The sequence below is a fragment of the Sylvia atricapilla genome, chromosome 14, assembly GCF_009819655.1.
Source record: "Sylvia atricapilla isolate bSylAtr1 chromosome 14, bSylAtr1.pri, whole genome shotgun sequence".
Classification (NCBI taxonomy): Eukaryota; Metazoa; Chordata; class Aves; order Passeriformes; family Sylviidae; genus Sylvia; species Sylvia atricapilla.
Genome location: NC_089153.1, coordinates 10,010,677 through 10,035,963, shown reverse-complemented (window position 1 = coordinate 10,035,963; position 25,287 = coordinate 10,010,677). Strand labels below are relative to the sequence as shown.

Below are 25,287 nucleotides of genomic sequence, written 5' to 3'. Positions count from 1 at the left end.
TAGAGGTTGATGTCAAGAGTTTTGATCAAAAGAGGAGCAAAGAAGGCTTTGATCTTGGTCACCACTTTTGAAAACACTGAATGATGCTTAGTAATTTCTCATTGACCGGATTTTGCCACTTTCCATCGTAAATGCTATGGATGTTGCCTATTTACCTCTGTTGGTTTAATCATTGCATCTTAAAGAACGTAATACTATAATAGAAACTTGTGGCTTCACTCTGGGACAAAGTGAGCAGAAAGAAGTGTGGTGAGTCTGTCTGATTTATTACCTTGCCATGGGTTCCTACTGTAATTCACTGAGCCTCAGTGTCTTTGTCTGCAAAATGAGTGTAATGTCATTTGCTTTTTTTGTAATACACTCCAACATCTAGTGAAACTTGCTGGGCAAGTAAGAGCTGGATTTTATGAAATCCATAGTAAAAAAAAATTTTACTGGTACAGTAAAGAACAGCGCAGTTCTCAAATCTTACAAAAGAAATTAAGTAAGTCAACAATTACAAAGTAAGGATTCATGTGGGTGAACTCTTTTAGTGCAAAAGTGTGCCACATGCACAAGTTAAATTTCTAAGGAGTTTCAGACAAATTCATATGTCTCATTTTTCCTACAGACATCATTTACTCCTGGCAAGTCACTTGGTTTGAACCACTAATCTAAACAAACTTGGTAGAATTTATCGGGAAACTGAGCTTATCAGCTCTGCAGAATCTTTGTCTACCTCTTCTGTTGCTATTTTTGCTCACCGCCATGATTTTGATTCTTTTCTTGCACCAAATAATTCCACTGTTCCATAAGTACTGGTGGCATTAAATTCCCCTGAAAAATAGGATATGGCTGCTCTATCTGATGACTTCCTGGCCAATGTTTCTTTGTTCCCTGTCCTCAGGATAATCAGAATCCCATACAGGATATTAGGCTAGAAAATACTGAATAGATGCCAGACTGGATGGAGTAAGACTCTAAGATATATTTTTAAAATTATATTAAAGCAGTTGGACAAGATGATTAGATTTTGAACTAGGTATTCTTTTCTTATAGGCAGTAGGTATCTGTCTGCTTGTTGAGTTCCTGGGAGATGAAGAAGAAAACATTTCATTTAAAGTGAAGGTTTTCACTTTTCTGGGAGAAGAAAGGTGATTCATTATACAGACTCCTGAATATAATGAGATTTTCTAATGACTGCCTACATCTGCACTGACAGTCCTCTCTGTCCATTTTACCTGCCTGCCTCCATAAAGCTCCAAGTAATGTTTCAGCAGTTCTGAGGTGAAAGTGTGGTGCACTTGTGCTGCAGACACCTGCACTTATTGATCCCCGTGTGTGACCCTGAACTTCAAGGATTGTAAAAGCACTAAGGCTAGCAACTTTTGGTGCCAAAATCTTATAGGTGTTAGAAATACCTACATGCAAGTAGAAATATAATTAAAGTGGCCAACATAGACCTGCCATGTGGCCATCTGACAGAGTGACTGTGTAAGTGCACAAGGACAGGCTGCAGTTGTCATTTAACTGGACTTCTGTAAAGCCTTTTTCATGGATCCCCACAACATGCTTCTCTCTAAATCAGAGAGAGATGGATTTGCTGGGTGAACTGATACATGGGTAAGAAAGCTGTTGGAGGGTTGGGTGGTCAGTGGCTCAGAGTCCACTGGTGGACATCCATGACAAGTGATGTCCCTCAGGGGCCTGCACTGGGACCAGTGTTGTTTAATGCCAGCATTAATGACATAGACAGAGGGCTCAAGTGCACCCTCAGTGAGTTGGCAGATGGCAAATGCTGATGCTGACACACCTGAAGGATGGGATGCATCATCCAGACAAGTTTAAGGAATCGTGAGGATTTCATGAGGTTAAACAAGATCAACATCCCCTTTGTACATGGTGCACAGCAATTTTGGTTCATGTATCCAGGGCTCATCACACACCTTGGCTGTCCCTTTCCTGTGGGCAGGTCTTCCCATCTCTTGCCTTCAAATGAGGAGGCCTGGCATTTTCCCCAGGAGCAGGATGGACAGAATTATGTACTGAAAGCAGGGGGAGGTTTATTTCTAAATCCCCACTGCCAAAGCAGCCAGAGTGGCAGTTAACTCTGGGTAGGTGCAATCTGAGCACTCTTAATCTCTTAATCCAACAGCCTTTGGTGGACCCAGGAAGGCTCAAAGGCAGATCTACAGCATCAGCTGCTCCTGATTTATTGTACCAGGCCAGAGGATATAAAAATCTGACAAACTGTTCCTTTTTGTGCACAGGTGGTGTACAGCACTTCTTGCACACTCCCATTTTTCTTCCAGATGGGCTGTGCCTGTATCTTGACTCTCCCTCCCCTGCTGAAACCAGAACTGCCCATCAAGGTGACATTTCTGATTATCCCTGCTGTGGGAACAAGAGACACGCAGAAGCTGGAGCCAAGGAGCTGCTCATATCCCTCATCTCTGAGCATCAAACTCAGGGAAACACCCCCTGCCAGAGCTACTGGGGGCCTCAGAAACACCACACTGGGGTGTAATCATATCCTGGCAAAGATGCTTTGTCTAACTGCTTCTCCTTATTTCTTGCACCTCATCTTAAGACCCTTCCCCTAAATTTTAGCTGATCTTTCTCTTTCTTCTCAATACGTTTGCTAAGGAGAATCTTTGAACTACTCTCTCAAAATGTATATACAATTACCCAGCAGTGCTGACCAAGTGATTACTGGAACTTTTCTACCTGTCCTGAATAGACATTTTTAAAAAATTATTGCCATAAAGCTGGGGAAAAGAACAGTAGAAATTATAGGTCAATAGCATGTTACTGTCACAGAGGGATTCTAATTTTAGTCAGACCCCTCAGTTTTAGACACTTCTTACTTCATTAATCTGTGATTTGGGTGTATTAAGTGAGCAAGATTAGAAATAAATTTGGATGGGAGTCATTTCTGGTCATCAGTGAACAAGTGCTTTGCTGGCCAATGCTGCCAATGCATGTGATATTTCCTTAAGTGCCTTGGTACCTTTATAAAGCACATATATGTAAAACACAGGGTTAAAGGCTCCTATCCCCCATTTCTAGAATGCTTTTTTTCAAGGCAGAAATGTTTCTTTAATATTTCATCCTTGCTCCAGGAAAATTCCCGAGAAGCCAATTCTCCCACCTTCTCCCTTAGGCGATTTATTATTAAATCTCACTTTTGCGTGACAGTGTGGGGTGAAGTTCCTGCTTTTACACAGCCAAGCACCACCGAGGGGGAGAGCTGGGAGGCTCCTCCTGCTCTCCCTCTGCTCAGCGTTCTGCAGGTCTCAGCCTCTCTGCCAAGACAGACCTTCCCTGGGCATCACCCATATCAGGCTCCATCTCCAGGGAGATTCCAGTGCTGGGGAGGTCACAGGCTCACTAGGACCTTGGCTGATGGTGCTATGGATAGCTCAGCTTTCCTTTTTCTCTTTAAATCCTCCACGAGGACTGACAGCAAGCACTGCTCCACTCCTCCACCCTGGGGCTAAATTCCCACTGACCTGTTTCCCTCCCTGCAATCCGCCTTCCCCTGCACCTCTGGGGACACCCTGTGCTTCCAGGAGCTTCAGAAGTAGCCAAGCATATGCATTTACATGCCACACCACGAGAGCTTCCAGCAGGGAGGATGAAAGGAGTTTACAGAAAGGAGAAGATTGCAGGAGGTCACATGGAAATTGGCAGTCGCTGCTCCGTCCTGATTAAACGTGAATTTTGCTGCTGCTATGGAAACAGGACTGGGTAGAGCGCAGGAAATATTTATCAGTGGGTTAAATATTCCAGCACTTTAGCTATTCAGGAGCAAGATTTCGGCCCTGGAGCCCTGCTGGGATGGAAAATTGGGCAAACTGGTGAATCTGACCTGAGCTCTTTGACTGAATTCACTTGTCCAGCCCAGCTCCTCCCAGCAGGACATGGATGTCAAATATTTGAATTCACTGGGTTTGGCATTTAGGTTTATTTGCAAGTCTGTTGTCAGAAATCATAAATTAGGGCTAAACTCATTGTTTTCAAAGTGGTGGATCAGACTTTAATATATGGAAATTCATTATTTAATACGGAAAGCTTTATGAAATTGGAAGAGCAGAACTTCTGTCTTACCCTTTTTTAATCATGCTAAACTTACTCTTGAACAGTCCTGTTCACATTCTCTAGATGGACACTCCCAGTATTCTAGGAAAGGAGGAAAAGAGCAGCAGAACAAGCAGTGCCATCTTCAGTGCCACAGTGTAGGAAGGTCATTTTGGGGACAAGAGAGGAAATCTACCTTTTTTCTGACTATATCAGCAGTAGAATTTTCTAGTGTCACCAGAATTTCTGAACACTGTTTTTTCTGTCATCATCAGAAATCAGCTTTTCCATTGTGTGGAAAAGTGATATCCATATAGTGATGTTTTGAGATTTCTGCTTCATAAGCACAAAAGGACATACAAAATAAAAGGCTGTATTAATTTTTACAAAAAGATGACTTTAACCATTCTCAATAAATTCGTTTAAATTAAGAGTCTTTTGCTTCAGTCTTAGAAGCCACTGCAAACACGAAATAAATCTGTCTGAGTACAAAAACACCATCAGTTAAAGATGCTCTGCTCCCTCCACAGGTATGATATGGTCAGAGTGCAAGGAGATCTGGGAAGAGGGTCCACGTGAATATGTGGTGCATCTCTGGAATCTGCTGGACTTTGGGATGCTGTCCATCTTTGTGGCATCATTCACTGCCAGGTTTATGGCTTTTCTTAAAGCATCTGAGGCACAACAGTACGTAGATGAGTACGTACAAGATGATGACCTCAATAATGTCACCCTTCCCCCTGAAGTTGCTTATTTTACCTATGGTAAGATGCTTTTTGCTATCTAATATTTCCTGTTCTTTTAGGTTAATGTGTGGTAGTACTGAAAGCAGCTTTCTTTTTTGTGATATTTATATAGATTTTTCTAAATAAACCAAATTATTTTCCGTAGATGTGCCCATTCCAGCCATCTTCCTAACAAGTCAGAAAGGATCTGAACCTCATTCAGCCTCGGCTCTTGTGCTACAGCTACATTCAGGTCAATCACATCAGAAAATGTAGCTTGAGCAACAGATAATCAGGAACTCAGAGTGAGCAGAATTACAGATGAATTAATCTGCTTCGTTTTCCAAATGAGAGAGGAGGAAGATGTGTGAACAAACAAGAATCTGAAGCTGTAATAACTCTGCATTTCTGTTTCATCCAACACCTCAATAAAAATGAATAAAAATAGTAATACAAAAGGTGCTGCTTGTCAAAACATACATTTTTGTAGAGCCTGTGTCATCTATAAATGCTGACACTGGGAAATGCAAGGCATGGCATTGCCTTGAAAATGTTATTTTGGATGGCTGAAATGGTTTTCCTTTGCTGTACAGAAATGAACAGAGGTTCACACACATGTGGGGACTGGAGACGTTTCACACCTCTGCAAGATCTAGATGGTACCTTGGGGAAAATCCGTGGGGATTTCTGCTCACAAGGGGCTGCAGCAGCTCAGAGCTGGGCACCAAGGGTCACCTCGTGCTCCCTAGGGCTGCAAGGTTGTTCTAGTGCTGTGCTGGGGCTGCAGAGGAGAGCTGAGGCAGCACTTCCTCCACTGTAGACAAGTCCCACACAACCCCAGAGCCATGTCCTGACCCACAGCAGTTCCAGAGCCCAGGATCTGGGTGGCCCCACAGCTCAGCCCCTTGCATCACTCTGCCCACACAAGTAAGAGGCCATGGAGACAATGCTGTGGCTTTTCCCAATCTGGCTTACTGCTCACCCATTTAAAGTGAGTTCATGGTACAAAGGTGCAAAGGGTTCAGAACAGAGTATCCCAATGAGATCCTGTGAATTCCTCCATCTGCTGCTTCTCCTTTGGTTCAGATTACTGCAAATAATGCCTAAGTTTACTGCTGTGCTCCTGAAGATGTCACATGTTCTAACTGTGAGTCACAATCTTTCCATCAAGAACCTCAGTTGATGCAAGGACACTTATAAGCCATATTAATATGAATGTTTACATTCTGAGCAGATTAGGTAAATGATGCATATCTGGAGCTTTCTAAATAAAAACATTAGAGTAACTAGACCTCAGAAACTGGTTTCAATTTAGAGATAACACGAAATGGTACACAATGTTTATAACTGCTTTATCTGAACAAATCCTAACTTCCTTATCTAATGGATAGAGATCTTGGTCTCCCTGATGCTTCCTTTCCAAATACTGATGCAGTGCCCTTTATCCAAACCTACAGCTACACTCCCCTGTGTTGTGGTTTTGGTTCTCCATCTCAAGAGCTTCAAATGGAGAAGGCACAGCACAGCTGATATTCAACTAGGAAACAGAAAACATCAAGGTTGTTTAAAGCCATGCTGTTTTTTTCACTGTGTGGCTTAAGTAAATCCAAGTGACTTGGTCATTTCCTGCCTTTACCATGTGAAAAATGCAACTCTTCCACCATATTTGTACAGCATGTGATGGTCCAGTGAATTGCCCCAAAGCTGGTTTTTTTTTCTCTTTATCTCCCACCCAAATGCAAGATTGAGTCTGGAAAAGGGTCATTTATCATAGCAGCTTCCACCTAACCCTTTTTGTTACTAACACCTAGTGTAATGTATCGTTTTAGCCAGGAACAAGTGGCTCCCCTCGGATCCTCAGATCATTTCAGAAGGCCTGTATGCCATAGCTGTGGTACTCAGCTTCTCCCGCATTGCTTACATTCTTCCAGCCAACGAAAGCTTCGGCCCCCTGCAGATCTCTCTGGGGAGGACTGTGAAGGATATCTTCAAGTTCATGGTCATCTTCATCATGGTGTTCCTTGCCTTCATGATCGGGATGTTCAACCTTTACTCTTACTACCTTGGTGCGAAGTACAACCCAGCCTTTACTACGTGAGTACCCTGGGGAAGGGGCTCAGCCCCTCCTGCCCCACTGCTGCTGCAAGGTCTGCTCAGGTGCCTTCTGCTGCAGCGCTGTGGGGAAAGCACACCCAGGTTTTGACAGGGAAGCTTGTCCCAAAGCCTGCAGCCCTGGAAGCCAGCTCTAGGCCCCAGTGTAGGAGAGGAGCAGTGCAGAGCTGGTTATTTCTGGAAATCAAAATAGCACATCAGGGAAGTATTTTCTGAGATGTCCAGTTCAATGTGTCAAGAGAAGCAGTGGAGAAGCTAAATCTAAGATTGCTGTTTTAAAACCTGTAAGATGAAATGTAAGTAAAATAAGGAAAGCTTTTGCTTCTCCAAGAACACTGTGGGTTCAATTCCCATAGGGGCCATTCATTTAAGAGTTGAACTCAACAGTCCTTGTGGGTTCCTTCCAACCCAGAATATTCTGTGACTGTGTGATCTGTTTTAGGACATCATCTGAGTGCAGCTGTGATTATTTGGTGCCTCTCTGCACAACCAGCTGCTGGTCATGGTGCTCAAAACAGAGCAAAACCACCCAAGATGCCTGGGAAGTGGGGTTCAATTCCTGACTAAGACCTTTTCCCATGTGAAAGCTGCACAGAGCATCACAGCAGGCTCCTCTCCACAGTGGGTCTGCCTGGGTCATGCTCACCTGCCAGCACTCCCAGCCCTGCAGAGCTGTCTGTGCTGGGTGTCCCTCCTTCACCTCGTCAGGGATGTTGGGAGGAGATTGGCCAATGCCAATGGAATGAGGTTCAGAGTGAGGCTGCTTTTGAACTTACAGCCCTTTGGTGGCAGGACAAAATGCAGTCTCAATTCTCCAGGACCCCAGGAATAAAAGTCCCAATCTTGTGGAGGAGAGTTGAGGTCCTGAAGGATTTTTCAAAGAGGGGGCAGTCCTGCTGAGTATGAGGGATGTGTCCCAGCATCCGGGGGAAAGCCTCCTCCCTTGCAGGGCAATGTGGTGCCAGCACAGCACTGGGACTGTCAGTTTTGTGTTTCGCAAATCCACCTTGGGCTTGCTTTAGAGACACAGTGGGGGCTTTCCTTCCCACACTCCTGTCTGTGGGAAGCTTGGCATGATGTTTTCCCCTTGCTGTGAGCTGACTTCCAGGAAACAACTCCAAAGCCACACTGCCTGAGCCCACACTGGTAACTGTGTGCACAGCAGACATTTGATGCTGCATTTGATGTGTCAATTCTGGAACGTGTTACACAGTGAGCCCGGGGCTAAGCTCATCACTCCTCTTGCAGGAATGATATTTCCAGCATCATTTCTGTCCTGCAAGTGGCTGCTGCCTTCCAGTTTAACCACACCACCCTCTTGTGCGACACGTAACCTGCAACACAATGTTTACTTTCCCTTGTTGAGCCAAATTTGCCTTCTAAACCTCTCCTAGAACCTCAGGGTACATTTTAATGGAAGGATTTGTGAGACCAGATGCATTTACATCTATCTGTGCTCAGTAGTTAGGGAGAAGAGAACTGAGTGTGTGGGATCTGACATGTTTCAGATTTGGAAAGAAGAAGATGCCCTTGAAGCACAAGACTTAATGAGAATCAAGTCAGTCCCATCCCTGACTGTCTGGTGGCACAGCAGTCCTCACTTCTGGCATCCCCCAGGCACGTCCCTGGAGAACAGCACTGGCAAATTCCAGTGGCTGGTGCAATTCAGCACAGGAGCTCTCTTATTAGTACTCTTTATCTAAGTGTATCTTGCAGTAGTTACTGTCTTTTGATTGAAATAATGATCAAACATTCACTAAAATGATGACTTCTCACTGGAGTAAAGATTGCTTTAAATGCCAGAGGGATATTTGGACTGGGGAGAGATCCTCCTTAACTTCAGCCTGCTGGCTACTTAACCTGGAGGGACTTCATGTTGTTAAAAAGTGAATTTTCCATGAGCTAAATTTTCCTTTCAAGAATTTGGAAGAGACTTTAAAAATTCTTTCTTCTGGTTATTCAAACACACAGGAGTGGCAAATGATGATCAGTGAAAATGAGTCCTTTCATCCTGTGAAACAAAGAGAAGAGATTTACATTCATTCTGAAAATCCTTATTAGAGATTCCATGCAACAAACTAGAAGCCCTGAGGTAGACAATCTCAAACAATTTTAGTAAGCTGATTGCATGGTTATTTTGGCAGATGGGCAAACACCACTTGTAGAAATGCTTCCTGCTCTATTTTTTTTGGCTGCTTGTTGGCCTTGCTGAAGGTGGTGGTCTCCTCCTGCCATTAACTCACTCAAGGAAAGGAGGAAGATTTCAGTATTAGAGCTGGATATGAAACTCAGCTGTTCATCCACTGAAAAATCACTGGGGCAAAAAAAGGGTGACACTTTGGTATCCTCGTAACCTTCCTGTGACTTCAGCAGCATCACAGAAGGCACTTCCTGGGAGTGTGTTTGTGAATTCTAATGAGGATGGGTGAAATTTTACCGTGAGCTTTGTAGTTAGAAATGTGACTATTTAACTGTGGGACATGATTCTCAGAAGTCACCTGGACAGTTGTGACAGAAAATGACCCATTGGATTTGGGCAAATAATTGGCTATGGGCTGTTCCAAAGGGCATTGACAGTTCCCTGGATTGCCTCACTGGGAAACCTTTAGCTGCTCACTAAAATAACTTCAAATTACTCATTTATGAAAAGTACACCTTCCCAGGGCAGTATGTAAGCAGAAAAAGAGTGTACACTGAGGGAATTGCTTGCTTAGTTCTTAAGATAATAGTTACTGAATGTTTGGTTTAACTTTTCACCCTCTCTTGCTTTGAAATTGTGTACTCAATTTCTCCTCTGTTGTCATCTACAGAGCAAACACATAGTCCCCCAGTGGCCTCTGATTTGAGTTATTATACAAAGTTTCTGTCATTTCTTTCATTTTGATGTGCTGGAAGCAAAGAAAATAAGGGTGCAGTTGTCTTTACTCCACACAGTTAAATATAGAGATTATTTAACTAACCATACTTTGAAAATTCTTTTGGAATTTCTTCAATGCTGAAGAGCAGATCATTTCCACAGCAGTTGCCACCACGCCAGCTATGTTTATCTGTTTATCAGATGCTGTGTACAGCACACAGCTCTTGAAACAGCCTGTAATTAAGAACATGCTATGCAAACAAAATCGAAATAGAGGCAAGGCTGATTGTGTTCATCTTGCATTCTGCATCAGAAATCAGGCTGAAGGCTACAAGGCAAGGTTTTCTGTCTCACTCTCCCAAAGGGGAATGTGACTCACTGTTCAGTGCCAAAGCTACTTCGAGGCTGGAAGGCTTTTTTCTACTTGTTTTGTTTTGTCAAACTGTGATCATTTTGTAGATTACATTGACTGCATTGCTTTTTTGGCAGAGTTAGTTCTCAGACTCATTTAAGGAGGTAAATCTGAAAGGATGCCTCTGAAAAAGGAGGGCACAGGACTGATACGAAATGAGAGCTTTGCCATGATCCCTCCAGATGAACAGCACACTGCTGTTTACAAAAGCGAGGAAAATCAGCAAATAGATAAATGGTTATGGTCTGTTAAGAAGCATGACCTTCCTCGATGCACTATCTTTAAATTTTACTGAAATAAGTGTCATGAAACAAACAATCTCTGTGCTCTCCCCAGTGCAGCAGTCGGTTCTACCACAGTAAGGAGGGTGATTGCTGTGTGCCCACCTCCACAGGAGCATCAGCCACTCTGCCACTGCCAGACCCTCCTGCTGCCAGGAGCTGTCAGTCTGGGCCGGGCTCCGGACTTCCTAAATCCCTCATTTGTTTGCCTTTGAGAAGGATAAAACACCTGCTGACCTTGCAGGAAGGGGGTAAATTGCTTAGCTGGCAACAAGGAAACACAACGGCATCTTGGAATCTCTGAGAACTTGGCTCCCAACACCCTCATCTCATGTTTTAGTGAGATGTTCTTGAAAAAATTAAAAAAAAAAAAAAAAAAAGCCCAACTGATGTTCCCTGCAGCCTGTGCCAAATCTCGTGCAAGCTGGCAGTAATTTAAAAGGGAGAAAAAAAGAGTCATCCAACCTTTTTGAAGGGGAGTGATGGACTAGCACAAGGTCTCCTTAAATCATTTCCTCTGACAGAGGGAGACCTGCATCTGCCTGGGGACACTGCTAAATCCTTTTGGTGCTACAGGTTAGGTCAGCCTCTCCACCAGCCCCACCATCACGGGCACTGGTCCCTTACATGACGCTGGAAATAAGGTTTATGGACATTGCAGAGGAACCTGGCATCCCTGCCCTCACCTCTGGGACTCAAGGTGGTCAAGGCTGCTTGCAGCTCTCAATTTATTGTTCAAGGAGAACCTGGCACCACCTGGCACCACTAACATTATAGAAGTTAATGTTTGAGCTGCACAAAAGGAGCAGAGCTGACACATTGTATTAAAATCTGCCCGCAGCCTGGAAAACTGAGGGAACCTTTCTAAATTAGAAAGGAAAGTTAATAGCAGGGTGCAGCTGGGCTCAAGGCTGGGGGTTATGGTTTGTATGAGTTTGGGAAATCACTTTAGGGGTGGGTTTCAGTGCCAGAGATCACTGGTGTAATATGTGTTCCTTAACTGGAAAGTACAACATCCATGGATGGAGCAGTGGCCAGATTGCTGCTGTACAGTGGAGGGAATGTGACACATTAATAATGCCAGGTCAGTTTGGCTGCAGAGGAGGGCAGGAGAAAACAGCTCAGCAGGTGGAAAAGGGATGGCACCTGGGTGTAGCACGGTCAGAGATCACCCCCCAAGGGAATCTCTGCAGCAGGCAGAGCAGCATGGGTCAGGGACTGTGGTGCCAGGGACTCCGGGGTCAATGAAACTCTGCCACATTTATTTGAGACATCACTCAAGGTTACTCCCCACAAGACAATATACAGAGTAAATATGATACTCTTTACTGCAGTTTTATTGCTACTTGTTAATTAAATATGAACTGCCAAAAATTATGATGAGAATTAAAAACCAGTTTGCTGCAGCAGAAAGGAAATGCCCGGGAATCGGCACCAGCCTTTCAAAGGGTTGAAATTAATTTATCTTGCTTTTATGAATGGTGTAATTGATGCTGGAATTGATGTAAAGTTTCTTTTTCCTGCTGAATATTCCATGGTTTGTGTCTATAAGCTGTTTTTATAAACAGATTTAGCAGGATTAGTCTGCCACCCTAGTAAAAAACATTTCATCAAGCTAATTTTTATATGGCATAGTTTCATTTGAAGGTGTTACCTCCTGGCAGGCAGGAGGAGAAAGGAGGCAATTAACTGTTAACAGGCTAAGGATTGCTGGGCAAAGGCAAAAAATGCCTTCTAAGCTAAATATTAGGCAGAATGCTTTCAAAATGTGCCAGCATCCCTCCTCTTCCTCCTTCTCCTCCTTCTGTCCTTTTCAGCTGTGGCTGCTCCCCTCCCTTGTTACAGCCCCAGCTCCTTGGATCAGACTATCCTTTTGACCTGTTAGTCTGGCCACATTCTTTCCAGCCCCATTTCTCTTTGTCATTGTCTTATTCCCCTTTTTCCTGTCTTTCAACCTTTTAATTTTCCTCTTGCTCCTTTCTACTTTCAAGCAAGGATAATAATCTAATAAAAATGCCTCCCTGCAGCATCTTCTACCACTCCTTAAATCCAATTTTTTCCTACAAATGCTTGGGTGTCTGACATGTTTGCAGTGTCAAGGCAGGATGGGAAGAAAATCAGACTATGGTCTGGCTATATTTGCACTCTGTGTTCTTTATATCAATGCCACAAAGCAGAACTTTTCAATCCCTTCTCCTGGGTAAAAGACATGTTTCTCTTCTGCCCTGGAAATTGCACAGAAGGAGGTCAGACTTGGTTCTATCTTCTCGAGATGAAAAAAGAGTGAGTGAGTAGAGGCAAAAGCCCTACATAAAAAGTTTCAAACTGCAAGTTACCCATGGATTTGTCATTTGTCCCTATTAGGGACACAAAATCCAAGTGTAATGCACCTGATGGGAACAGATGGAGCAAATCAGGACACACTGTAACTTTGTAGTATTAATCAGAAATCTTATTTCCTTATCAAATCAGGAAATATGATTTGGCACATCCCTGAGTGATGGACAATGGGTTACAATAACTGTGCCAAGACATATTTATATTTGTGATTGCTGCTTTTATTATTAGCATGTGGCCTGGCTAACCTGGTGTCAACTATATAATAAAGTGATTGTTTGCTTTATTTTTAGGGTAGAAGAAAGTTTTAAAACCTTATTCTGGTCAATATTTGGCTTATCTGAAGTGATATCTGTGGTGCTGAAGTACGACCATAAATTCATTGAGAATATTGGATATGTACTCTATGGAGTATATAACGTGACAATGGTGGTTGTGCTGCTTAATATGCTAATAGCCATGATCAACAACTCCTATCAGGAAATTGAGGTAAGATAAATCAGATTGCAAACTCAATGTACTTAATTATTACTGATGAAATTGCTAAAAATCCAAGGAGGCTGTAGCTTACTCTAAATCCAAGGTTAGAATCCTGAAAACATCTTACACGGTGTAAGAATTAAGGCTGAGTCTGTCGCCAAATTAGGGTTGAATTAATAATCAACAATGAATCATTTCTATAACTATTTCAGCTTCCTTTTTCTTAATGACCCTCTGTAATTAAACCCAATTTCCTTTACATCTATTTAATGAAAGTGGTTTGTGATATGTTTTATTTCCTTTGTTGGTTATGATAATTTATCCCTGTGTGTTGCCTTAGCTGCATGGTTTGCTTCTGACAGAGTAATATTTCTTCTGACTTTTTGCCCTGTTCTCTACTGCTTAAACACTGCAGCCCATGTAGATCTGAAGCTCATGTGTATTCATGAAAATGTTTAGAAATTCCATATTTTCCAATTACCAGGCATAAAATCTGATGCAATTTTTTTTGGAGGAGTCTCTAGGGTCTGCAAAAGATGCATGTGGCATCTTTTTTAAAGCATGTGGCTCCTAGCCCTCAAGGAATATGAATGGGTTTCTGCAGAAAGGCATTTGCAGGGTTTGCCCAGCCCTGATCAGTGTCTTATTAGCAGAGTGGATTTGCTAAATGCTTCAGACATAAACAACTCCCTGCTAATCCGAATAAAGGCAGAAAAAACCCTACATTATTTAGATAATGTTAATGTTGAGTCACCTTTTACTTCTGATTTGTTAAATGTCAAACTTCTGCAGTTGGGTTTTTATTAATTACTTGTCCTAATCTCCCCTCAGAACCTGACATTGAAAAAGGCCAGAGCTGAAAATATTTTCTCACTGTAATGTCTGATTCATCCATGAACTGTAGTACAAATATAACTCAATCCTGTGCATGCTGTAACTGAGTCTAAATGTCAGAGGGACCTTACATATGCTCCCTGCCCCAGAATCTTTCAGGATTGCAGAAAGCAGAATCATTTCTCCAAAGGTTTCCAATCACTTAGGATCAAACAATTCCCTGAATCCTATTCACCTGAAGCAAGCTTTGCTTCAGAAGGGGTCTCAGCCTCTTACTGCATTTTCTAGTTTTTGCAGTAGGCAGAGATGCTCTTGAAGGAAAAAAGATCTCTGAAAACCTCTGAATGGATGGCCTATATTAACTTTCCAGTTTAAACTTTGTGATGGCCCTTTTCTTGACAAAATGCTGTGTCATCCTGTCTGGTGGTAGTTAACTCCTACCTGTATATTTGTCCTGGTCATAGCTAAATTCCTTCCTATTTACTAATTTGGGTGTTGATTTGGTTTTCCTTCTTCCCTTCCCAAGGAGGATGCAGATGTGGAGTGGAAGTTTGCACGTGCCAAGCTCTGGCTATCCTACTTTGATGAAGGAAGGACTTTACCTGCTCCCTTTAACCTAGTGCCAAGCCCTAAATCATTTTATTATCTCATACTGAGAATAAAAATGTGCCTCATAAAACTCTGCAAATCTAAGGCCAAAAACTGTGAAAATGACGTTGAGATGGGGATGCTGAATTCCAAAAAACGGGTATGTTTTGTCTCCACTTTTCAGCTTCTTTGTGGAAAGGATTCATGTCAGGGAGCTTCTGGAGGGGGTTGTGTGGCACTCAGGGGCTGCAGGGACAGCACAGCCTCTCCCAGTGTCATCTCTCATCACTGCGGGTTGTTTGAATCACATTGCAAACAGAGGGTCCTGCCAAAGGTGTGGCCTCATTGCACCAGGGAAAGGGCAATCTTTGCAAAAGCAGGCACTTTTTTAACTTTTGTAAAAGCTGGCACTCTAAAGTCAAATAAGCAAGGCCGAAGAGAGGGGCAGAGGCACAATCAGGCTCACAACTTGTCTGGCTCAGGCTCATTGTTCCAGGCTCTCCCAGCAGAGCTGTGACACTGCCCAGGGACAGGAGAACAGGGTGACACTCTCCAGCTGAAAGGTGAGCAGCCCACCTCAGCTGTAACCTTGAAAGAGACTGAGGAGAAGGGAAGGGAAGCTGGAAGGGGCTTTGCAGAGTTTGATTTTTGGCACATGTAGGCTGCTTTAAGGTCTGCCTGGACCTCTTGGAGGAGCAAACAGCTGAGCCACCCAGCTCGTGGGAACCATCCAGCTCCAGGCAAAGCCCCTGGCCTCCAAAGAGGATCATCCTCCCAGGAGTCTGAGAGAACTCAGGTCCGGTGTTCACCCAGCCCCTGCCAGCATGGAAATTGAAGGGAGAAGCCTGCCCATGTCCAAATAATTAAACTGCCAATGTGGGGAGCATTGCCAAGATAGACAAGCATGTCTACAAATCCTTTTAACACTGCTATTGATTACTGGAAGAACCACTAGAACAGTGGAGTCTCAAAATGAAAGAAGTTGTTTCTCCTTCAACTACCTCAAGTAATGATTTAAAAATGTTTTTAAAATGTTATTTGAATCAGACCACACTAAGCTCACTTTGTTTGAAATTTAATTTCTGCTTCAAAGCTTAAAACAAAGTAATAAAATTTTCTCTAAGCCTCTCCCTCCCCATGCCAGATGAGTGAAAGTGTCTGGCTTGACCTTTTTCATGGAACTCATGCAAAATTCATATTTTCCATGGCTTTAGCATAAACAATTAAGAGTATCAGTCATTTCTCGCTTGCCTATTGATTTTGTTCACATATCATCTCCAAGAGTCTCTGTAAGCTCATGACACACCTGATGAGTAAGAAAGAATTTTTTTAAAAATTACATTATTACTTCAGACTTTTAATCTAATGATTATAGATATCCTGATTGGAAAGAAAAAAAAAAATAATCAGGATCTCTGGTTCAACCAGGAAAGAAAATCCCTTATCCAGGGCTTTCCCTCTACATACCATTGCATATAGGTCTGTGATATTTATTCCTCTGAATAAGTGATTTTTTTGTTTTTGTTGTTAGTGTTGGAACAAAAACCTCAGAGGTGGATTACAGTCAAAGAAACGTCCAACAAATATTGTGTGTAGCGTGCAGAAAAGTCTCTTTGGAAGCTTCTAGAGCTGTGATGCCTCTGATAAAAATAAAATGGTCTATTTAAAAAATACATATTTTTATTGAACCAAAAGAAGTAGCAAAGGATATTGCTGTTTCTAAAGGACCAGTGAAAATCTACTGTATTTCAGAACTTGGTTTTGTAGCACAGCCTTGTTCTTTCCAAACACAAGTAGTTATCTTTCTTAAGTAGTGCTCTAAATTGATAAGCATCAGCCTCATTAAGATGAAAGTATTTTGTGCCTCTTAACACCTTGTTGTCTAAAACTTGTGTGTGAATACCATTTCTGTCTAGATAATTTAGAATCTAGATTATTCCGTTAATTTGTGTATTTTTTTGTTCTTTTCTGTCTCCCCTAAATTTCCTTTTTTGGCCTGAATGTTCTGGCTTTTACTCTACTGCACATGGAACCATTTCCTACTGTTTTTTCTAAAGCTTAGATTGGGGCTGTCTGGGTATGAGAAGCTATCATTGATTTAATCATATCATGATGTTTTATGATTTCAGAAAGTTCGTTTTCACTCTAGCATTCAAAACACAGAGAGTTTTTCTGGGAAGAACGCTTATAACAAGCCCACCAGATACCAGGTAATCACAGCATGAAAGCAAGAGCCAGGGGAGAGGTCTGGCCATGCCCAGCCCTTACCTGCAAGGGTCACTTTTGCCTTGTCCCAGTCGATGCCATCCTGGGATGTGCCAGGCTGGGGCATTGACACAGAGCTGGGGTATTTCAGAGACAAAGACAGCCTGTCACCCCTGGAAATAAGCACGGTGTTAGCATTTGTCATGCTAATTAATTCCACTCGAGGGTGTTTAACTTCATACACGAGACATCATCCAGCCTTTAACTCCTCCCATCTCGTGCTGACAGCATTTCATTCCCCAGCCATCCCTCCAGCTGCTGCATTACCATTCGCATGTGCTTCATCCTGCCGAGCTAAACCTGCAATGTGCTACGGTTCAGAACGCCCTGTGGCTGCAGAGATGGCACAGGGAGCCACAGCTGTCTGTCCAGCATCAGTGTTGTGCCAACAGATGTGTCATTTCTTGTGCAAACGTGTCCTAGGGCAATGCAGCAAACAGACTGTGCCCCACAGGAGCTTTGCCTTCTTTTTTAACATAAAGTGAAAAGGAATCTGACTGCAAATGATATGTCTGAGGGGACAGACATTAAGGACAGATGAGGAAAATAATTGTTTAAATTGGCTAAAATGTGCAATGGCAATTCTAGAACTGGCTTGTCTTGTGTTGGTACAGCTTCCAGCATAACAGGCTCCCAAGCTGTTCAGCAGACCAGTAAGAAATTTCTACTGGTTTCAGAATTTTTTCATGCTTTTCTGCCACAATAGGAAGGGTGTCTAAAAATCAAAGCTAGAAATGGGATTCATTCACTCTGGCATCTGGAGTTAGTTGGCTTGATTCCATCAAAGGAAAAGGGATGAGAGATTGTGTCCTGCTCAAAGCAGCATTTCAGCACTTCTGACACATTCCCATCCATTCAAACCCACAGGTGATGTGTCAGCCTCTGCTGACTCTTTTTTTCCTGTAGCTATTATTTTTCAATGAGACCACCTAGTGTTTGTGGTAAATTAGAACCTTATTTCCAATATTGAAAAAGCCAAAGGTGACTGTAAAAAATAGATAGAAAAAGATAAGTACCTGCTATTTTGTTTTAATAATGCCAGGTTTGTCTTCAAACTACCTTAGAACATTTTGGTTGCTGCAGGAAGAAATTGCTCAAATAGTATAAGGAGAGTGTTGATTATCTAAGCATAAAGAAGAAGGAACAGTGTGATAATTTGGCTGGCAAGCTTTTCTGCTACACCTGGGAAAACCTTTGAAGGAGTTGCTTCTTGCTGAGCTGTTTTCTCCAGCAGTGTCTATCGAGTGATGTATCTGCAGCCTGTGCAGTCTGTGTACTTTAGGCTATATGTGGACAGTGCTCTAGAGGGGTAATAAAAATACACAGAGTTTAAACATGCAACATTTTGAAAAGCGTGAGGAACAAGTCAACACATCTGGGAATAAACTAGTCCAGGAAAAACTGTACTTTTATCAAAAAGAACTGGCACAAAGAGAAGTGATGTATCATTTTTTTCCAGGTAATAAGAGCCTGTGTTTTGACTCCTTATTTTAGTTTAAATTTCTTCTGACTTCTGCTCTGGAAAAAATTACTTACTTTTGGATCCAGGATTTCCCTACTTTCCCCAAACATTACTTCATTTATGTTTTCTCAGGTGACAGCCCTTCTTCCCTCTGGATTCTGCTACCTTGGCCATCTCCAACACACCGTACGTGCACTGTGCCTCATCTCTGCTGCCTTAGTGACTCACCTGCTTAGCCAGATGCCTCTGTCATACAGGGACAGTCTCAGTCATCCCATGTTCCATGGCTGCATGGCATACACAAATGACTGGATCCTTCTTTGATCTTCACAAGCCTTTTGCACCGCTATAATCCTTATTTGGCTACTCAGAAAAAAAAAAAAAAGATCAGGTGTCCCGTTTTCTAAATCCATATTTCAGACCCTTTGTAGCATTTCTCAGTGATGTTCCAAGCAGAGATGTGATTGTTCTGTGAGGAAGTGAGTCCATGCTGCCAAAGGCTTCCCCCTTAACACTGGACATCTGGTCAAAGTCACTGAGCTCTCCTGTGTTTGCAGAGGATGTATCTAAATCTCTGTCTCTGAGAGAGCAGATCTTTTTATGTTTATATATTTTTATTCCTTTTTTCCTGTATAGGTTTTTATTATGAGATGTTTTCCCCACTGGGGTGCCTTTTCTGCAGTGAGGGTGAGGCAGTCAGCTGTACCCCAGCTTGCAGCTCACGACTGCCAGTCACTTTCCTTGTAGATCAATGGAACTTAGACATTCTTGGAACAATAGCACATTGCAGGGTCCTATGCATAACCATCACCTATTTCCATATGTGCTCTTCCTTACTAACAATCATCTTCCATTTTGTAAGTTTACATGGCTCTGTATTTTTCACCATATTTGTCTCTTAAAATCCACCATTTCCATAAGAAACTTTTCTCACTGAAGGCAAGTTCCCCAGCTTTGCTCAGACTCTCTTTTCTCTGTCCTTCTCCAAATTTATCTTCTCTTAAAAACCCAATGACAAGGCAAACAGAGTCTGTCTGTGAACCTCAGGTCAGCTGCATTGTGAGTGAGTTTGCTAACATCATTAATTAACCACTTCTTCTAAAGTATTATTAGACAGTAACATGCTAAAAGAAGGCTCTGGAACCCATTTCCTCAGCATCCTATTGGATCATCTGTCTTTTCTGTCTGTCTGTGGGACATGCTCTACATTCACATGCATCCCACAAATGTACCCCAAAGTGCTTCATATGTGGGGTCATGACTGAGTGGCTGTCAATCAACTACTGCAGTACTGTAGTACAATGTTCACAATATAAAATGTAAAATACATGGGACATAATAATAATAATAATAATAATAATAATAATCCCTAGTGAAACCAGATGTTTGAATTGCTCATAATGAGTCTGGAATGTGGGCAGTCTCCCACTAAAGGAGTGTGTCTGTTCTCCTTGCAGAAGATAATGAAGCGCCTGATTAAGCGCTATGTGCTGAAGGCTCAGGTTGACCGGGAAAATGACGAGGTCAATGAAGGCAAGTGGAATTTTATAATTGATCCACCTAACGAGCATGTGCTGTTATTGCTGCTGGTCTGGCCAGGACGAGGGTTGAGCTTAGTTAAGACCCTCTGTGGAGAGAGAGAGAGAGCTTGCTGGTGCTCACACTCAGGTGAGCAGTGCTGACCCTGAGCCACCCCTGTGCCCTCCAAATTCCAGGTCCTTATTTTTCCTTAGCAGAACACACATCTCACAGATCTTCACCCAGCCCTGCTCACCCCTATAGATCAAACTCTCTTTCTACAGCTACCAGGGTATTGCCAACACCCAACCTTACCTTGGTGTCTACATAAAGCATTTTCTGATTACCCAGGCCTGCCCCAAGGACACTGTTTTGAATGGGATCCAGACTCATATTGCTGTGGTGGCATGTGGGATTTGTGTGCAGATGGAAAAGAACCTCTAATACCTCTAAACTGCTACTGTCCTGCAAATACCCTGAGTAGGTGGAGATCAATTTGTGGAGAGAGAACAAATTTGAGAAAAAAACATGAACTCTCCACACATATTTGCTGTTGCTGTTGGCACCACTACTGCAAGTACAGGTTATTCCCTATAACTACAGATATTAAATGCTTAATGCAGGGACATCAAATGCAACCCCACACACATTCCTGACAAACACTCTGAAACTATCGTTCTCTCAGGCCTTGGAACCACAGGGGTTACTGGCTAATAAAAACATTTTCCTCTTTCAGGAGAACTCAAAGAAATCAAACAAGACATTTCCAGTCTCCGCTATGAACTCTTAGAGGAAAAGTCCCAAGCTACTGGTGAGCTGGCAAAACTAATACAGCAGCTGAGTGATAAGTTTGGGAAGACCCTAAATAAGGACATTTGATGGTGAATACAGAGAAAGACAACTTGTTTTCTAAACATTGTTCATTCTCAACCAGCATCATAGGAGGGCAAAGAACATGTGAAAGGTGGGTACTGCACACTCAGCTTTTGCTGACAAGCAGGTGTTGGTTGGAGCATTTTGTGTTTCTCCTGCACCTGGTGAGTGACCAGTTAAATCTTTTCTGATACGAAAGTGACTTAGCGGTAAAAATCTATGCCCCTTGACATCAGAAAGAGATGCACCATAGAGAAGGCACCTACAATTAAAGGCAAAAAAAGCCAGATCTTCATTTATCTGACTCCAGAGAAGACAATGTAACTGTGCTCATTAACACCAACAGAGTCTGTACTGACCAGAAGTAGATGAAGTCTGAAGAAAAAATGTGCCAAGAATATTCCCTGCAAAATTTTTAAGATTCTTATTCTTGGGTGTGTACTCTTCTTTTATGTTTACATTGGCAACCTTGAATATAACTTTGATCAGCACTGTGGCTAATGAAAGACTAATGAGAAATCATCTGTTGAAGTGACCAAGGCAGTGAATTACAAGTAGACATGGACAGCATTGGAAAAATGAAATCAAGCTTGTGGGGTAAATTATCCTTTAATCTGGTGAGAGGATTTCCAGCCAAACACTCCTGTCCACCTTCTCCAGCTGTCTTAGCTAGTCTGCTGATGGGTATGGTCTCCTTGTATGCACTTAGCCTCTCTTTTATCCTTAGTCGATCCCATCTCCGACAACAGTGTACTGAAATATCCGTAATGATGTGAAACTCACTTCCCAGGAATGCCCCGAGATAAAACACCTTGTGCTAATGTGTTCACTTCAAAGAACAGCATTAATCCAGAGACAGCGATGCAACTGAGCTCAGCTTTCAGATTCCAGAGGTCAAACTGCAAGCCATAGGGAGAGATCCATCCCGAAGAACATTGCCCAGTAGTTTCCAGCCTTGAAATTAATACAAAAAAAGGCTTCAATTGAACATTCTGACCAAAAAAAAAAAAAAAAAAAAAGGAAATAAAGGAAAAAATCATTGTAGAAATTGTTATTATGTTATCTGATCCTTACAGAGGATGAGGAAAGGATTCAAACTGTTCTAAGGCTGTGGTAATACAAGGAACACTTTTTCAACAACAAAGTTGTAAGTCTGTGCAACACAACTGCAAACATGGATGTCTTGGGTTCTCATGGCTGGCTACATGATTTCAACTACTTAAAGCACACCTTACTACTTGGGAACCATGGACCTGGACTGTTTGTTTACAGGGGACACCAATAAAATGAACATGACATCTGGGTTTCAGCTGAGACAAACAAGCAGAGCCAGAAGGTGACCTGTGATCAGTTCTTAAGTGCCAGATGAGAATACATATAGCCTATTAGAATAATCGTTATATTTGTACAAAAAATGAAAGAAAACAAAATAAAAAAGTGTACTGTACGTAGATCTGTTTAGAGAAAAAAAATACTGTATTTTTACCTTTAATAAAATTATCTTGTATACTGTAATATTTTTACCTAAAAATGGAAAGAAAATAAAATTACCTCATAATATTTTGTTGTACACTGAGTGAAATATTTGCTTGATCTTTTGACTACCTACTTCAAAATGGCCTTTTTGTTTGTTTGTTTGGGGTTTTTTTGTTTGTTTTTGGTTCTTGGTTTTGTTGTTGTTGTTGGTGGGGAATTTTTTTGTTTTTTACTTTTCTGCAATATGTGAACAATGAAATCATTATACAAAGCAAATTTACTATAGGAATTCTAAAGCCTGAAAGAGCCAAAATGCAACACTTAAACTAAAATACATTTAAAATGAATAAAGCTAGGGAATTAAAGGCTCCATGACCAACTACAGTCCACAGAAATGACTCTTCATTTATGCTTTATTTGAAATAATTTTTTCATTTGTAAAATAAACATCAAAGAAGAGAAATTCAACTCTGCTGGCTTCAGACAAACACAGTGGTGGTATTGAGCGGGCAAACCAAAGTCAAATGAGGAAGGAAAGCTTTGTGAGCTTTAGCTGGTAGGACAAGTGAGGGGCCTCTGCCCTGACCACTCCATCTGGGTGATGGTGCTTTCCTGCCCTGGTTTGCAGCTGCAGGAAATCTGTCCTGTTGTGTGACAGCTCCTGCAAAGTGGTGCTGGGATGAAACAAACCCCAGCATTCAGCAGAGAGTGCCCAACGTCAGAGTGAGAAATCAGACACTGCAGTATTTACTCAGCACTTTGGGCTGTCTCCCACAGCAAGTATTGCTGACAAATATTCAGTTTTCCCCATAAGAAGAAGGAATATGTTCCATGGCAATACTTCTTGCCCTCTCCCCACCTTTCCAGCTGCTATGTAATTCTTTTTTTCCATTTGAAAACCCAGCCCTGTTGTCACAGCACTGTCTTAAAATTTAATCTGCTTATAGCTCTATACCTGGGTCCTGATCAAAGTTATTCCTTCATCCTTCCCATTTGGAGTTTTAGGGATTTAAGGAAAATTGTTCTAGGTAGAACTTACAAGGACCACCATAATTTACATTTCTCATGGCATTGAAAGCAAGTCCCGCAAGAAGTTTTAGTTGAAATGTTACAATGCACTTCTATTTCGTGTATTTAAATGCAGCTCAGGAAAATGCCTGATCTGCAGTACAGCAACACCTACAGGAATATTCTTCTACTGCTAAATATTGCAATCAATGCATGCTCTGCTCAGCACAAAGAACACCATACTGTGGATAACTTTGCTGAATTTTTGGGTCCCAAAAAAGGAGGTGGAGGTGCAGCTGTGCCCATCAGCTCCTTCCAGGCTCTGCACAGGTGGAGCAGTGCAGTCCTGCCACAGGGAGTCAGCACACTGCTCTCGCTCAGGAACCTGCCAAGAAAGAGCACAATATTCTCCAGGACTTCAGAAGTAGACTAAAAGTTGCGTTAAAAATACTGTTTAAAAAAATCTACTTCCTCCCTTTTTGCATTTACGTTCTTAAAAGTATCAAAGTACAGAGACTTTTTATATAAATATTCATGACAAGCAAAATCCCACTACATCAGAGCACTTTTCTCATCCCAGTAACACACCCAAGGAAGTTGCTCAGTGTATTAATGGGCTGTTGGCAGAAGTAGAGTTTATTCTCCAAGGTCAGTTTATGAGAAGCTGAAATTAAGAGGCTTCACTAAAAGAGCAGCCTGAGAGAACTTAGGGAGTTTGAAGAGGAAAAATCAAGGTTGGTGAGTCCCAGATTGGATTAGACTGGAGACATGTGGGTTCCCTGCCCCACTGTCCATCCCCAGGTGGAGCTCCTGGCAGAGCAGTGTCACAGCAACCACCTGATTGACACCTCTGTGACACCTCTGACCTTTGGTTCTGTAATGTAGCTTTTAGTGTTCCTTGGACAAATTCGTACTGTGGAGGGATGGAACTTAACCCAATTTATTTGCAGATACAGAATTATAATTTTTATGGGATGTAAGAGAGGTCACATAAAAATGAAACTAATCTGAAGTCATCCACACAAAGGTGAATATTCTCCAAAAGATTGTCATAATTCTGCAAATACCACGGGCCAATCAAACTGTAAATTAAATAGACACCCTGAGGAAGCTCAGAACTAAGTCATTCGCTAGCCAGTATTGATTTATTGACTGCCCAAGTCTCTAGACAGTTGTTTCACACCTTGCAAAGGCTGCACCAGCCAACTGCTGCTGACAGAGCAGAAAAAACAGCAGGAAGCATTTACAGGACTTGATATTTCATGGGGCTGAACTGCCTGGTGTTAAGCCAGGGACCCAGAGGTGCAAGTCCCTAAACTAAGGAGCTGCCCAAGGGCATCTGGCACCATGCCCCTGCTTTCAGCAGCAAGGGGTGGGCTGTGCAGCCACAGATGGGATCATGCACATCTTGGCTTTCCAGCTCTCCAGCTGGATTAATTCTGTCTGTATCTTTGTGGAGAATTACTAACTATCACGGTCCTCAGTTCCTGATAAAACTTGCTTTGAACATAAATATTAAGAAGAATATGAATGGTGTAATGAGTAGTGGCTTACAAGACTGCCTGCATCCTGACCAGAGCTCATATTAAATTGTCAGAGCTAGGCTTTATTTTTAATTAATCTGTATGAGGAAAGCATTTCCAGCGGGCCAAAAGAAATTGCCCTAATTAAAAGATACAAGAAATGAATGATCACTCAGTGAGGACAAGCCAGGACACAGTCCATCACCACCAAGGCAGGCAGCTGAGCAGCGTGGCCAGGGTTCCAAACAGGGTTCCCTGACAAACAGGGCATGTCATTCCTCAGCTGGCTTCCCTGACTAACCAACAGGCAGGGAAAGAAAAGCCACAGCTCCACGGGCAAGGCTGGCAGGCTGTGCTCTGATGGGCAGGATGGGTGTTGCCTTTATCCAGACACTATAAATGCTTTCCTTGTGACCTGAAAAACAGCTCTGCTCTTGCTTTGGCCACAAATTTCTCACCACTCCAGAGTTGGATGCT

At 42.3% G+C, this 25,287-nt stretch overlaps 1 protein-coding gene across 1 annotated transcript in view; it reads left to right on the top strand.

Annotated features, from left to right (window-relative positions):
* Positions 1-20,885, top strand: part of TRPC7 (transient receptor potential cation channel subfamily C member 7) — a 63,126-nt gene extending 42,241 nt beyond the window's left edge. Inside the window, exons 5-12 of the mRNA XM_066328810.1 lie at positions 4,590-4,823; positions 6,614-6,878; positions 13,077-13,272; positions 14,624-14,845; positions 16,815-16,895; positions 18,545-18,598; positions 19,870-19,945; positions 20,667-20,885. Coding sequence (XP_066184907.1) covers positions 4,590-4,823; positions 6,614-6,878; positions 13,077-13,272; positions 14,624-14,845; positions 16,815-16,895; positions 18,545-18,598; positions 19,870-19,945; positions 20,667-20,809 — 1,271 coding nt within the window. The 3' untranslated portion in view covers positions 20,810-20,885. The remainder of the gene's footprint in view (positions 1-4,589; positions 4,824-6,613; positions 6,879-13,076; positions 13,273-14,623; positions 14,846-16,814; positions 16,896-18,544; positions 18,599-19,869; positions 19,946-20,666) is intronic.
* The last annotated feature ends 4,402 nt before the right edge of the window (positions 20,886-25,287 follow it).